At 50.3% G+C, this 14,757-nt stretch overlaps 6 protein-coding genes across 6 annotated transcripts; 3 read left to right on the forward strand and 3 right to left on the reverse strand.

Moving 5' to 3' along the window:
* Positions 1–224: 224 nt before the first annotated feature.
* On the forward strand, positions 225–3,367 carry VTN00DRAFT_9082 (uncharacterized protein; the record flags this gene model as incomplete). Its single annotated transcript, XM_069436003.1, has 9 exons — positions 225–286; positions 439–612; positions 670–912; positions 1,086–1,216; positions 1,268–1,350; positions 1,403–1,574; positions 1,628–1,668; positions 1,719–1,856; positions 1,910–3,367. 9 exons carry the CDS (start codon positions 225–227, stop codon positions 3,365–3,367), a joined length of 2,502 nt encoding a protein of 833 aa, XP_069284667.1.
* Positions 3,368–6,933: 3,566 nt separating this feature from the next.
* Positions 6,934–9,534, reverse strand: VTN00DRAFT_9083 (uncharacterized protein; the record flags this gene model as incomplete). The annotated part of the gene is made up of 6 exons (XM_069436004.1): positions 6,934–7,122; positions 7,181–9,078; positions 9,133–9,206; positions 9,267–9,283; positions 9,344–9,413; positions 9,485–9,534. The coding sequence occupies 6 exons, from the start codon at positions 9,532–9,534 to the stop codon at positions 6,934–6,936; spliced, it is 2,298 nt and encodes a 765-aa protein (XP_069284668.1).
* Positions 9,535–10,780: 1,246 nt separating this feature from the next.
* VTN00DRAFT_9084 (uncharacterized protein) lies at positions 10,781–11,308 on the forward strand (the record flags this gene model as incomplete). Its single annotated transcript, XM_069436005.1, has 1 exon — positions 10,781–11,308. One exon carries the CDS (start codon positions 10,781–10,783, stop codon positions 11,306–11,308), a length of 528 nt encoding a protein of 175 aa, XP_069284669.1.
* Positions 11,309–11,662: 354 nt separating this feature from the next.
* VTN00DRAFT_9085 (uncharacterized protein) lies at positions 11,663–12,967 on the reverse strand (the record flags this gene model as incomplete). The annotated part of the gene is made up of 3 exons (XM_069436006.1): positions 11,663–11,690; positions 11,747–12,599; positions 12,673–12,967. The coding sequence occupies 3 exons, from the start codon at positions 12,965–12,967 to the stop codon at positions 11,663–11,665; spliced, it is 1,176 nt and encodes a 391-aa protein (XP_069284670.1).
* A 54-nt stretch (positions 12,968–13,021) lies between these two features.
* Positions 13,022–13,378, reverse strand: VTN00DRAFT_9086 (uncharacterized protein; the record flags this gene model as incomplete). The annotated part of the gene is made up of 1 exon (XM_069436007.1): positions 13,022–13,378. The coding sequence occupies one exon, from the start codon at positions 13,376–13,378 to the stop codon at positions 13,022–13,024; it is 357 nt and encodes a 118-aa protein (XP_069284671.1).
* A 146-nt stretch (positions 13,379–13,524) lies between these two features.
* VTN00DRAFT_9087 (uncharacterized protein) lies at positions 13,525–14,503 on the forward strand (the record flags this gene model as incomplete). The annotated part of the gene is made up of 3 exons (XM_069436008.1): positions 13,525–13,958; positions 14,025–14,080; positions 14,130–14,503. 3 exons carry the CDS (start codon positions 13,525–13,527, stop codon positions 14,501–14,503), a joined length of 864 nt encoding a protein of 287 aa, XP_069284672.1.
* Between the last annotated feature and the right edge of the window lie 254 nt (positions 14,504–14,757).

A 14,757-nucleotide genomic window follows, 5' to 3' on the forward strand; every position in this document is an offset into this window, starting at 1 on the left:
CGAACCTCACCGCCTGCAGAACTGAACCAATGAGGATGATGCTGTCAATACCGCCTTTGTCACGCCCCCGAGCTGAAGTGCTCCACAGAGCTCGCATTTTGCCCATCAACTCGAAGGCCTTCGATCAGAGAGAGGAAACCTAAGGATTCAGGGGGCAGTCTGTACGCCTGCGAGCCTTGTCAATCCGTCTTTTACACTGTGTGCTCTTGGATGAGGTCCTCGTCATGAGCCAAGGCCGCGCCCGCCAGGACCCCATTGTCCTGGTTATAGATTTCCACCACGCAAGGTGAGTGGGGGGAAGGAAAGGAGAAACCACCCTTGCTTCAGAGTCCCCTCCGCCCGTGAAACCTGTTCCTGGACGGACGGAAGACCTTCTGAGTTCTTGCGATAGGAACAATAGGCTAATTTATCCGCTGCCGTGTGCGCTGTTGCAAATAGGGGCCCTGAGATCGAGTTCTGCTTTGGCGACGATGGAACTGATCCCGTGTCGGAGAATGACTGGTCTCTGCTGCCGTTTATGGCGCTGTCAGATGGAGCGCATGCGTACGATGCCCCCTCTCTTCCTCATATGCGATTGCTCCAGCTGCCTTTGTTCGAACCCATGAATCTTGCGTCAGGACTTTCTGGACTACGTAGCCTCAGGCCGCTGACACCACATGGGTTTCCCAGATCTACCGAAGACTTCTCGTACTTTACGCTCCGGCGCAACGAGACTCCCACGGAGCCGGCGACCTCCCTCTTCGGTATATCCTGCACGAGGCAGATGGACGCGAGCGCATTGATCAACCGACCCCCTGATGTGACCAGATCGACAGTTCAAAAGGCGGTGGTTGTGGTTACGGATGGTCCGCAGCATTTCGGACAGCTGAGAGAGAAGCTATCGATAGTGACATCAGCGTGGTTCGCGCAGCGGTACGTCTCCCGGCAGTAGTGACTTGAGTTGGTGACGGCTCTCGGAGCACCGGAAAAAGAGCAGTGCTGGATGACAGGATTTCATCAAGAGGAGAGCCGCTGGAAACAAGCGTTATTTGGTAATACCGACGCTAACTTTGAATGGCCGAGTCATAGGGACTTTACGGATACAGATATCTTGAAGGTATTCCCCGACAGGTTCCTGTGGATGGCGCGCGGTACTCATCATTCTACCACCAGAAATTCCGTGAAGGCCTGGTTATCAGCCTGAGGAATGACGATGAGCAGAAGGACCAATACTTTGGTTTGTTTACCATGGTCTGCAATGGCTCTTCAGAATGTACTGACTTGCCAGGAGGCCTTTCCTTACGAGAAATGATCCATGACTATAAACAGCAGACTCTGGTTTTGTTCAAGTGTCTATTATTGCAACCCAAGGTATGATGATTGCCTTTTGTATGATTTCTACTCACATACTAATCTCTCATAGATGCTGTTTTTCGGTTCACGGTGCGAGCGTTTGTGCATGATGCAATTCTCCCTTATTTCTTTAATACCCGGTCTTATTCGTAATCTTCAAGACTGTGCCGACCCAGCATTCGACAGCTATGCACAGAATGCTGAGAAGCCAACATCGCTCAAAACGAGCGAGAGGCGCTCCTGTATGACGACCCGTGATTCCGCTCAGGAATTGTCATTGTTGACTTGTTTTCAGTGCTCGCATATATGGGTCTCCCTCTGCAAATCTTCGGCAAGGTACGCGTCACTTCTGTCTCAAGCTGTTTAAACGCCACTGATTGTCCTAGGGAAGTATGTTTGGTCCCTATACGCCACTGCAGCAGCTGGACCTGCTGGCAGACTATGGAACGAAGTCCTATGTGGTCGGATCAACGAATTCACTTCTTTTGCAACAGAAAGACCGCTATAGTGATATTCTTATTAATGTAGGCCGATATATCCATTATTCTCAAAATCACATCTAACCCTATTCCTGCAGCTTGACGAAGACACGATTAATATCATGTCTCCATCGCTGCGAAGTGCCCTATCGCTCACCGCAGCAGATAGGCGCTGGATCGATTTCCTCACCCAGACGATCAATGACACCTGGGACGATGCGCATCCGCAGAGGCCCAAGACGCACGGATACATGGGATCCGAGGAATTCATTAGGTTACAGTTCGAGGAATACCTGCTTGCTTTGCTCTCTTGCATGAAGTATCATGAGGAGCTTACTGGAGCTGCCGACGATTCAGGTCGTCGAAACAGATTGCAGCTACAGACGCTAAATATTGAAGGTGACCCGGCATTGGAGTTCAATTCAGAGTTCCTTTTGCAGTGGCAGAATACTTCCAATTATGCCCTGTTCAAGCGGTTAACTTCCGATGCTCTCCTTTTTTCAATTGTCGAACCCCGACATCCCTGCGCTGGTGGGCTCACAATCGACGATGTTCAACGACGATTATCTCAGCAGGTCGCTGAGCTTCATCTCGACGAGCGCGTTCGCGTGGGTCGTGAGGCACTGGGCAAGCACCTTGCGACCGGCCAGAAGAAAGTGAGCGCAGCGTTTAGCAGCTTCTGGGCAGATATAGATGCGATGCGGGAGGCGCAGCGGAAACGGAACGAAGAAAGGGAACGGGCATCAACCGACAAGTCGTCTGTGTCTTCACCGCCAACTTCCCCGAGTGTCTCCTCGCCATCAACGTCCTGGTTCAGCCGTAAGACGCCTTCAGTGGATCTTACACAGGCGCAGTCATCCGTCAGCTCGGCAACTCAGAGAGCGGGATCATATATCAGCTCATGGAGCACATGGGCAAGTGAGCGGCGGAGGGAATGGCAGGAAAAAAGAAACGCTGCCGCCTCTCCTCCACCCTCCTTAAACTCACCTTCGACGACCACGCTCTCCAGTGTCGTGGAGAAGCCTGATCAAGATAGAGGCAGGCGGCCCTCGAGGCCTCGTAACAGTGCCAGCGACGACTCGGGCGGCCTCACGAGGAGTGACAGCGTTGCGAGAAACGGAAGTATTGGAAGAAGTGGAAGCCTTGCGAGAAGTGGAAGCATAAAGAAGAGATGGAGCAGTCTCCTCCGAAGAAAGAGCGGCGAGTACGATTCCGTACAACAAAAGGATGATGCAAGCGAACAGGGTGCGAATGACAACCTTATGCCCAAGTCACCTCTGTCGAAGACAGTTCCTGCCTTTCCCGACAATGTCACCGCAGCCTCCGAAAAGCTATCTCTGAGGCGGGTTAACGCACAAACCTCCCAGGAAACGCAGCAGACGAAAACAGACGAGGTTCCAAAGGATGCAGAGCCCGTCAAGACTAGCGGCAACGTTGAGGCTGTGGCTTCGTCTAACGATTCGTCAGGGACGACCGTAGTAGAAGTAATGTTCGATGGAGAAGCAGCGCAGACCAAGGAAGATGGTTCTCAGCATGGATCTACCTCCAAATCATGAGAATCGAAGCAAGCTACTCGCATTTGCACCCGTCGCACGTTAATAGGCCATCAAGCCTTATCCTTTTCCCGGCATCGCGGAAGGCACACCATGGCTTCAACACACCTGAACCACCTCCCGGCATCCTGGCTGAGCGATAATCTGACGACACAATATATGAGTCGTGTCGACTCAGTATGCTCCGCTTAAAAGCAAGCTGGGCCAAAAGACCTCAGGTGGGAAATATTGTACATGTGCGACGCCGCGGACGCCAGCATATGGGCAGGGAATAACTGTCATTATTGCCTGTAATTTACACATGTTGTCGTCTTCCGTTTTCGTTCGATGGATATACATACCTATAATACATAAACCCCTCCCTCCACACATACCACGATTGATACCTTTGATACCTTTCATCCTTCGTCACTTGTTTTGATACCTTCGCACATAATGCCGCATCCCTCTTCTTCTTTTACACAGTTTCGAGAGATCCCCGGATACCTGCATCGCATTGCATTGCATCGCAGCACATGCACCTGAACCGAAGCAGTTTTCCAGCTTTGAATACTCATTGAATAATTGATTCGAATATCTACATATGGCGTTGTGATGAGACGGAGAGAGTGAAGTGAGCAATGTATCTTTGCTTTTTTGTAATATTTTGCCTGTTTTTCTTTTTCTTCCTGTACAGTACATATATATATCACATAGACCCCGATAATGCAGAGAATGATTCCAGAACGCAGTGTCTTGTCTATCTCTATCTTATTTGTCTGCGACTCAGATCCCATTGACTTACCTTGACGGAATGGATGGATGATTCTGATCAGATCTGATCAGACCAGCTCGGACCCGACCCGACCCCGACTTAGGTGAAAACCAAACTCCTGCCCTCCATGGACTCCTAGCGCATCTCCAACTAACCCGTCCATTATCCATATATTTATCTCATTACCTACAGTACCGTTTTCGTTTAGCGCCTGAAGGTCGAGCAGGGCAATCTACGCGATGCTCAGATGAAGGCAAGTGTCCAATCAATCGATCGATATTTATTTGACTGAGATATAACAGGCACGATGTTTTTTTATTTATTTTATCATTCAATCATGATTGATCATTCTGTCTTAATCCTACCAGCAGCCACCTGATCCCGCGTGGCGTCGCGGCTCTTTCGACTCATAGTTAGCTGCCTGTCTGAAGGCTTAGTTAGTCATGGCAGTAAACTTAACGTAATCAATCCCCGAGCGGCACACGCTCCAACACCAAATATACTAACTAGATATCACAACATCAATGAAAACTGAAGCTATATGCACTATATATCAATTGCTTAGCGCCTAGAGCATGGCACTATAGTACGACCTACTATATTACACGTGCTGCATGTTGGTGGTGTCCGCTTCAGTGGCTGTAGTTCCGGTTGCTCAACCACCCCTTCTTGCCTTTGATCAGCTTCTTGAGCGCGTTGCAGTCCTTCTGCACCTGTTAGAATACCCCCAGTAGCTATATAGGATTTGGGTGCATTTTTCTTTCTTTTCTGACGTTGATTGGCAGCCTGTAGTTCCTTATTTTCCTGTGCAAGAAGGACTGCATTATGCATTGCAATCTGACAGCCCTTAACTAGTTGATTAAGAGCTTGATTTGCAGGACTTGGTGGGCTTTGAGAATGTTTTAATAGACGCTTAATAGCCTGGGTCTGAAGCTCCAATTCCATGATATTATGAGGTGTCTCAGGAATCCAGGATGCTGATTGATTGCTGTGAGATGTAGTAGGTGGCGTTGGTGTCTTCTCCATCTGAATATGAAGTTGTGAAAGCACTTGATCTGGCTGATATGGGACTAAGCCAGTAGCTGCAAATCCACTGCAGATATTGGATGTTGATAGGGCTTCTGTTCGCGCAGATTGATATGCAATCAGAAAGTCTTGCTTATCAATATGATTGATGCCCTGCCGCATGCTAATTCAACCCTCTTCCCATATGCCTTCTTTAGAGGTGCAAAGCAGCCCACATCAAGTGGTTGAAGAAGATGTGAGGAATGGGGTGGCATACATAATGGAATGATCATATTCTGGGTGCAGAACTGATCAAATTCAGGTGTGATATGACTTCCATGGCCATCAAGGATCAACAATTGATATTTGCCAATTGCTCAGGCATGGGTATGCTTATGAAATACCTCTTTGACCAAAGCAAGCCAAGTTGATCATTTGTCCAGCCGTTCTCACTGACCCCAATCACCCAGTCAGATGGTATATCTCTATACCATGCAGCTTGGTGCATCTTTCCCGCAAATATAATCATGGGGGTAAAGCCCATACAGATGAATTTATTGACCCAATGACAGTCACCCATCCGCGATTCCCAGGCTGTATAGTTCTAGCACAGCTAGCTGATTGATCTGATCCAGCGATAACTTTGGCAGTTGATATCACACCCATTTGAAAGCCAGTTTCATCAAAGTTGTAGATATCTTGATCAACCACCCCATATTGTTGAATAATATCATGTACACGTTGAAACCACTCTCGGATGATCTTTGGATCCTCACATTGAGCCCGTTGATAATCATATTTGCGGTTATATCTTGATTGAAGCTCAGAATGACGATTGATAAACTTTTGCACCCAGTTCTTGCCAACAGCAGATGATGATCGCTCAGATAGTAATAGATTGGCCATTTGCTGCACATGAGCAGCCCAGGGTGGTGGCATGCCATGTTGATCTATGGATAATATCCACTTCACAAAAGTAGAGTTTTCAGTAGCAGCAAGCTTTTGGCAATTTGGTGCTGTGTCAACGCGTGCAGTACGACCACGAAGGCGATATGCAAGCGTGCGATATGGCATATCATATGCATCTGCAGTGGCTTGTATACTTGATATTTGACCATCTTTATAGGCTTTAATTGCAAGCAAGATACGGCCCTCTTTTTGAGCCTTTGAATTTGCTGGTCTTGGTGGCATCTTGATGGTTGAAGCTGTTGAACGCGTCGCGTGGTGGGGAGCGTGTGCCGCTCGGGCGTTGATTACGTTACTAAACCGAGGGTAATACAGAGAGAGAAAAAGGAAGATCCATAGGTAGAAGCTGAGGAGCTGAAAAATATAAGTAAGACAGACGACGTCATGTTTCATGTCTGGCAGGAATAAAAAAAAGGAGCCTAGCCTAGCCTAGTAGTAGCAATGCAATAAATAAGACTTCACTCGATAGGTGGGTAGACACAAGTACTAACCGCTGGCAGAAGAGCCCAAGCCAAGTCAAATGAAAACAACACAAGCAACCTGAGATAGATAAAAGAGGAATAAAAAACTCATTTGAAATGATCTGCCCATCTCTGATGTACGTATGAGTATGCCAGGAACCAACCATCGCGCCTCCCGCCTTTGAGTTCACAGTAAGGAAAAAGAAAAAAGATCCATCTTTCCACACCCAGGGCTGTCCATTTCAGCGCTCTTTGAAAGCCAACAATGAAATTTCGTCATCCAGCTGCCTAGGGAAGTGCATCCACGTGTGGAATTATCACAAACGCGCTACCGGAAAAGAAAAAAAAAAGAAAGAAAAAGAACAACACACAAGTGGTGTAAATCAAGCAATGTAAGCAAGTTCATCACCGTCTAGTCGCTCAATGTAGTCCTTCTCCATCAGCGCCTCGATATTCTTCTTGATATCAGGCACCTTAGGCGGGAAGCGGGACTTGACCTGCTGGATGACCTCCTGCACGAGCTGGACGTGCTTCATCTTCTTGCGGGACTTCATGATACGGACGATCGCAGACTAAAGAGGATGAAACGTTAGCAAAACAGCATGGCGAAGGAAATATTCTGAAACGTACCTGGAGGAGCAGCTTGCGGTCCTCTTCGATCGTCTTGTGAGTGTCATCCGACTCATGCTTCTGCTCCGACTTGATCTGGATGTTGAGGTTGACCTTAACCTTCTTGTTCTTGAAGTTGTAGTTCAAGGAAAAGGATACTCCTGGCCCTGGCTTGGATCCTTCAGGATTAGCAAGGAGAACCTTCGCCTTGAGCAAGATGCTCAGGTTTGGCTCCAAGATTTCATCTGCGAGAGATGTGGCCTTCTGGATCTCCGAGTATTCCAGGGTCTCATGCTCATTGAAAAGCAGGAGAATGCCCATCTGGAAGGTCGACACCTGGAAAGTGTACGGCACTTTGGTGTTCTTGATGTAGTTGGCCTTCATCTCACCCTTGCAGAGCTGCCATAGCCAGGTAAGCTTCCGACCATTGTGCTTGTCGAAGTAGAAATTCTGGAACCGCTCCGCGGTCTTGACGATCTCCGGAGGCGCGATGAAGTCCGTCGAAGGCGGATTGAGTGGCCAGAAACCAGTTCCCAGGATCTGGAAATGAGAGTCGACCATCTTCTTCCGATCATCCTCATCGAGGACCTTCTCTTGCCAGTCCTTGTAGCTTGCATTCAGATCCTTGGAGATCTGAATGTCCTGGAACATGCGCTGCAGCTTGTTCGTGTACTCGAAACCACAGGCTTCCTTCAGCTTGCTGATCATGCTCGTCTCTGCATCGTCGGAGACAGAGCTCTGGTGAACCAGACGCTTGGCCAGCATCTTGGAATAGAATTTCTGGAAGACATCCTTGTCCTCGATGTACTTGAAGACCGTCATGATCTGCACGAGCATCTCCTCCAGCTCTGACTCCTCGGTAGTCCTCGTTCCTTTCTTGAGCAAGGAGTCGGTGTAGCGAGCCAAGAGCTCGGGAGACTTCGTCGAACTCGACTTGCAGATCTTATTGCGGTTGACAAACTCGCGGCAGGCATTATCCAATGACCGCACGAACTCCGACTCTCCCGCGAACGCCGCGTTGACCAGGTTCTGGTATCTCGCGTGTACCTGTAGCAGAGCATCCACGTACATCTTAGGCTCAAAGTTCTCGCCTTCTGCAGCCACCTTCTCAACCGCCGCCAACCCGGCCTTCCGGACATGAGTCTCAAATTTAGTACGCAGAGGGTCCAGGCCATCCTTGATCCGTGATAGGAGCCGGTACATTCGGGCGAGATCTTCCTGTCGCTCATTGTCCAAGAGCACTTGGAACTCATCGCGCAGGAGACCCGAATGCGCTGCAACAAGAACGTCCAGACACGTCTCGGTGAGACGCTTCATAATGTCAGGATGCAAGTACAGTCCGACACGAGCCTTCTCTTCCTCCAGACGAGCTTCCGCCTTCTTCATGTACTCCACCACACTGTTCTCCGCCACAAACTGCCGTGACTCGTTCTCGTAGTACGCTCGGGTGGCGGCGATGAACGGCCTCTCGAAGTAGTACCGGTAGACTTCCAGGGTTGACTTGTTGCTGTCATTCTCATCCAGACCCAGCGAGACGAAGGAATCGACGATGTTCTTGATCTGCGACTGCTCTATCGTTTCTCCGTTCCGCTGCTTCTCGATTAGATTCAAGACGGCCTCCATGACCTTCTCCTGGACCTTCTTAAAGAAATCCTCCTTCCACTTGACCAGGTGCAGAGTGTAGACATCATAGATATTTTTCTTGCCCTCGTCGATTTCCCGCTTGACCCAGTGGCGGTTGAGGTATCGGAAAAGGTGGTTCACATACTTCGCGGCGGTCGTGTAACGGGTCCACTCTCGGATGTAAAAGCCCAAAAGGGCTTCCTCTGCGTGGGTCTCTGAGGCCTTATAGACAACATCAAGATGGCGAGAAAGGTACTGTCCAAGGAGGTTGTAGAGCTCTTCGCCAAGGAGGTGTGCTGGGATATAATCAGCGGGTGCACCTAGGGGTCCAAGAAGGGGAACTGTCGTACCTCCGCGGTGGGCTTGATGTAATCCTTGCCCGTTGCTAACAGCCTTTTGAGATGTGCAGAAGTTGTGTACGGCACTTTTGTGATGTCAGTCTGAGTCGCATACATAGGGAAGGACAGGGACAAAGGGAACGAACGTGTAGAGGGCCATATACTATTTTAGAGACCTAGTGTCAGCACAGCTAGTAGAAAAAGAGGGACGAGGGACTCTTACAGTCTTCATATCAACGCCTTCCTCCAGCTTGAGCATCACACTGTCGATGCCCCTCTCCAAGAATGTCCATCTGTAAGATCCTCAGGTCAGCCGCTGGCCCCGCTGGCCCACAAACACCACACCGCCGGGGCGGAGACTTACGTTTCGTCCAGATCATCCTTGTGAGGGGTCTGAGGCATAAGGGGAGGCATGGTTCTCTTTTGTAGACGGATGAACCGGTGGGCTTTCTTCAAGGCTGCAACAGATATAGAAATTAGCTTCTGCTCCCTCATCAGGACGAGTAAGCTAGGTACGGTAGAAGGAAACGGTGCAGCTTAAATAGCTCCGGCAAATAGGCGAGTGAAGCCCAGCTCGGTGATCACTAGCAGATATAGCTGTGAAAGGCGTCTGGATGAAGCGCCTGTGGTCATGCTTGGGGATCCAACATCCGCGGGTGGTCACCGACCAGGCAGGCTCGACGACGAGAGAAAAAAAAAGAACAAGGAGAAGGGATAGAGGATACTTACTGTGAAGGGACCCGGTCTCAAGTGTCGCAAAGGTCCCGCAGGTGGAGGGGGAGATGCAGGAGGGGGATGGGATGGGAAGCAGACGAGTTCTGCTCTGTTGTTGAGCTGTGTCGGGGCCGGGCAGCCTGGTGCGCTGGTCGCAGGCCGGGCGTGGCGCCTCTGGGTCTGGGTCGCCGCCGGGATCGCTGGCGGCGCTGCTCTGGCTGTTCTCTTGCGCAGGCGGCGGCACGGCCCAGCACGCGCCACATGCCGCCCCCGCGTCCGCCCCTCATCGACACCTGGAGATACACATCTCTTCCATATAGGTATCTACACTTTTTTTTATAAACGCCTGGATGGCATCTGCTCTTTAACAGTCTTGATTATGACGGCCAGCGGCCAGTTTTACCGTGGTTCTAAATGAGTTGGCTTGAACCACCATCCGCTCATATCCTCAAAGCTCTTTGTGCCAGGCACCACACGACAAACTACCATTTCAAATTCCGCAATACAATAATAATTGGAGACCCAAAAATGACCAAATCTCGTCGTTAGGATCCTGCCAAGCCTTAGGCAGATATGCAGTGTTGGCTAGAATCCTCCCGCAGTGACGTAGAGGTTGCCGTCATACTCAACCACAGATCGCCAGACCTCCACATGCAGAGGCGGGAGATATCCCTCAATCCCCAGAAACAGATCCTGGAAGATATCCATTGATCTCGGATGTCGTCGAGGATGTCTTAGTACTGTTGGCTACCTAAGTGTTTAATAGTAATATTCAGCCTTGTATCTCCAAGAACGTCCAATCTATTTTTGGTAAAGCATCTCCAACTTGCATGTGATAGATACACCTCATTGTTCTCGATTGACTAATGTGCATTGAATTACACAGCTTTCTGCTCAACTCTTATAGAAAAAGAGACCGCGCCACCTCCCAACCTCGGTCATCACCATGTCATTCCGCCCGCCCTCCGAACTCCGCATTACCCAGCGCCTCATCCCCGCCTGGCACAACATCCCCAACACCTCTATCCAGTCCAAACCGCTCCTGATCTACCACGGCGCGTTCCAAGCCTCCGCGAAGGAGCTCTGGTCACGGTTGAAGGAAATCGGTGCCGTCGTTCCCCAGTGGCAATACACCATGTACAGCCAGACGCACTTCCACTCGACGACCCACGAGGTGCTGGGCGTCGTGTCGGGGCGGGCGCGCCTCTGTTTCGGTGGGGAGAAGAACCCAGAACGCTTCGAACCTACTGTTGAGAAGGGCGATCTGATGATCTTGCCGGCGGGCGTGGGGCATCGGTTGCTAGATGACCTGGATGGTGGATTCCAGGTGGTCGGGGCATATCCGCCGGGGAAGCAGTGGGATATGTGCTATGGGTCTCCCGGTGAGGAGCAGAAGGTGAAGAATATCGAGAAGTTGGGATGGTTCGACAAGGATCCGCTGTATGGGAAGGAAGGGCCGGCGTTGAGTGTCTGATATCATCATCTATTGAAGGTCAAGAGAAATGTGTTTTCTCTGGACTTATCTTTTGCAATTACAATTAGTGTGGTAGGATTACATGATATTATAATGTATGATTCCCAATGTAATGGATCTTATACGCCGTTCCCCTCATCCAATACCGAAATAAAGAAAAAAAGGTCTAAATAAAGTTACATGAAGTACAGAAGCAGACAAGAGCGTATTGGGAAACAAGAGGAAAAAGCCCCAGTGACCATATCCTTCCCCGCGACCACCATAGCGAGCATTAACAATTGAAAAGAGAAAAATAGGACAAAGGAGATGTTAACCAAGATTAAAGATAGAAAAAAGTGGGTAGAAGACTATTCATCATTTTTGAGAGACCCGCTCCACAAGCCTGGCAGAAGAACAGTCAGAAACATGCTCCCGGTGACTTGGACTTGAAATGCTTACCTCAAAACGCTAATGGAAAATGTCATAAGCCAAGCAATCAACGCAATAAGCAATACAGATGCAAGGGCCTTTTGCCGATCGCATATCTGGTCGTTCCTAGGGTCAAAGAACCTATTGACCTCCCCAGCTGTACAGGAGGATGTGATGTCTGACAATGATTCAAAGGCCAGGCCCAAATTGGCCGAATCAAACACGATAAAGAAGAGATCCAATAGCATGAGCCGCATCTTGGCTCTTGGTGGCCGGAGGCCCAATGGCTTCCCGGTATATTCATCCCACGTAATATATACGAGATAGACGAGCGCAACCGCATCGACGACGATCGCCATAATCGCGGACGGGCCCTGAGGGTGCTTGTAAACGGTGGCCAGATGCTGGATGGAGCCTCCTAGAGCGAGGGCGGTCAAGGAGAACACCCAGACCGTCAGCCGGAAGATCAGCGGAACAATAGGGCTTTGCAGGAGATTTTTCTGAAGTCTCTTGAACCAGACTGTGCGCCGCCGTCTCGGTTGTTGATTCTCGACGTCTTCTTCAGCCTTTAATCCGCCGTATGGTTGTGAATAATCACCAAAATTCTGGTTCAGCCACTCAGGTGTCACGAGCTTCTCTTCCATTGAAGTAATGCGAGGATATGCGATGGCCTTGGAAAAGTTTTTCCAGCGGGATTCGCGACCACCGGTTTTAGGTGCTGCATGATCAAGGCTTTCGTCTCTTGTATGGGAAAAATCTGGCTTATTTTTCGAATGCGGCGAGTGGTTATGCTGGGCAACAAGGGCGTCATCGGGATGGGAAGGTAGAAGATGTGTTGTTGCATCGCCCTCATCCTCCGTATACTCCACTGATCGTATCCATGCTAGTCCGAGTCAGCATCCAAGGCAAATATACAAGGGTCTCTAGCAATCCCTCCGAGAATGGTGCCTGCTTACCTGGAAGAGTCCGCACATTCGGTGTCGACGGTCGATCGCGCGAAGGGCCCTCGGAAGTGGATGGTTGTACGCCCTGCGAAAGAGCGGCGGAAGAGTCTACCGTGCCACTGCGAGGCCGGCCAACAGACCGTCTATCATCTCCGACAGGGCTGCGAGATGTCTCCGACTGTCCAGATCCCGGTCTTATGACGGGGGGCTCCAGCAGCGTTATCTCCGATTTTTTTCGTAGCAAGCCGTTGGCGGGATTCGCGGAATCTGCAGGTTGCGACTGTGAATCGCGTGCATCGTGTGCCATTGCCTTTCCTCAATGGCATGACATAGGGAATTGAGTTGAGCTGTTGCGGGTGGTCTAAAAGACGACGGCCCTAGTCGACATGTCCCGCCAGCGTTCGTCAGACGGGGAGGCGGTGCTATCCAACTCGCATGGAACGATGTAGAGAACGTCAGGGAAGGAGCCTGGAAGACAGAGCGGTAAGCCAGGAAAAACGGAGGAAAAGAACGGAGTGGGAGCGAGAAAGAGAGAGGGAGGGAGCGGGCAAGCGCTCGCGGACGACGCCTCGAGCTCGAGCTCACAGTCCGAAGCCGATGGCTGGTGTTGCGTTTCCGGAGGCCGGGGCTGGGCTGAATCCGCGGGCTGGAATGACGTCTGCGCGCGGCCCGCAGGAGCTTTGGCCTTCTTCCCGCCCACAACTTTTGGATCACTCATCCCGCAACGTGGTCCCGTAAGACTCAGCCGCACACAGACAATTGCAGAAGAGACATGCTGCTTTCGCCGCTCTTCACTCTTGTCCCAGTTTCTCTAGACTTCCGATAATTGCCTGCTGCCAGCTCCTCAATCAGCACATCGTTGCTATGCGTCTCTTTCTCATCCCGATCTCGACGCGACGAGCCTTGATATACAGCCAGCCTCTCAGCAAGCAGCTATCCAAGAACCTCTCCTACATTGATCGCATTACAAAGAAGGCAGCAGAGACCTGGGCCAAATGGGAAGAAGCTGAATCGGGCTGGAAGAAGTCCCTCGTGAAGTACGGCAATCGCGTTCAAGAGCGCATACCGTTCGAAGAATGGGGCCTCAAGAGCATACCCCCGTTGAATGCCCGACGGGAAACTGAGGAAGCGCGCCAGGAGAAGAGAGTGGAAGTGCTGTTCCCGGGGAATGCGATCAAGCCTGACATCCTTGGAGAGCTGAGGAAGATTGCGACGGAGAGGCAGGATCTCCATCGCAGAAGAATGTGGTGGAGCTTCATCATTGCACCACTAACCGCACCAATTGCTTTGATTCCATTGTAAGGGCTTGATGTTCTCTTTCATAATATGAAACAGGAGAAAAAAGTAACTCTGTGCCTTGCAAGGATACCCAATATACCCTTCTTCTATTTGGCATATCGAGGCTGGTCGCACTGGCGAGGTTAGACTTGCCCCTTCCAAATCCGCTTCAATGCACTGACATTGTGAAGCTTTGAATGGCTCGAGACATTTGGAGTTTCTGCTCAACAAGGGGCTCTTGAACCCAATATCTATGCCGGAACTTGAGCGGTTCTACTCCCCACGTCTTGTTCCCAGTGACGGAAAGACCAAAGTTGGGGAGACTTCTTCCGGCACCGTGCAGTACATTGAGAAGAAAGACGAGAAGATGCTGCTGGGAGAATCTGACGGCAAGGAATTGGGTAAGATCTTAAATGCCCCAGAGCTCGCCGTGGAAGTCGAACGGGCCGTGGTGCAGGTCAGGGAGAAGCTCGAATCCGAAGGCCAGTTGGTCGAGGAGATAAAGGAGCTAGATGCCTGGAGGGAGAAAGAGAAAGAAAAAGCCAGAAAGAAGGCGTCAAAATAAAAGACTGGACTTATCAGATACCGGTTCGCTGGGAGCAAGCGACCTTCCGGTCTTCGCGATGATCGCGTTTACAAGGCTCGCACTCCTAGCATGGGCACTTTTCTGGGACAATATTGTACTATATGTTCTCCCTTCTGGTCCATTGTTGGGATATTAGAGAGCCTCGCTCAATTGCGCCTGTATACTAGAGCATTAGAGACATACACAATCTATGGCTCATCTTAGATGATACCAGTTCTCTAGATCTCGCTTAG

Source organism: Thermoascus crustaceus (assembly GCF_041956765.1).
Source record: "Thermoascus crustaceus strain CBS 181.67 unplaced genomic scaffold VTN00scaffold_7, whole genome shotgun sequence".
Lineage (NCBI taxonomy): Eukaryota > Fungi > Ascomycota > Eurotiomycetes > Eurotiales > Thermoascaceae > Thermoascus > Thermoascus crustaceus.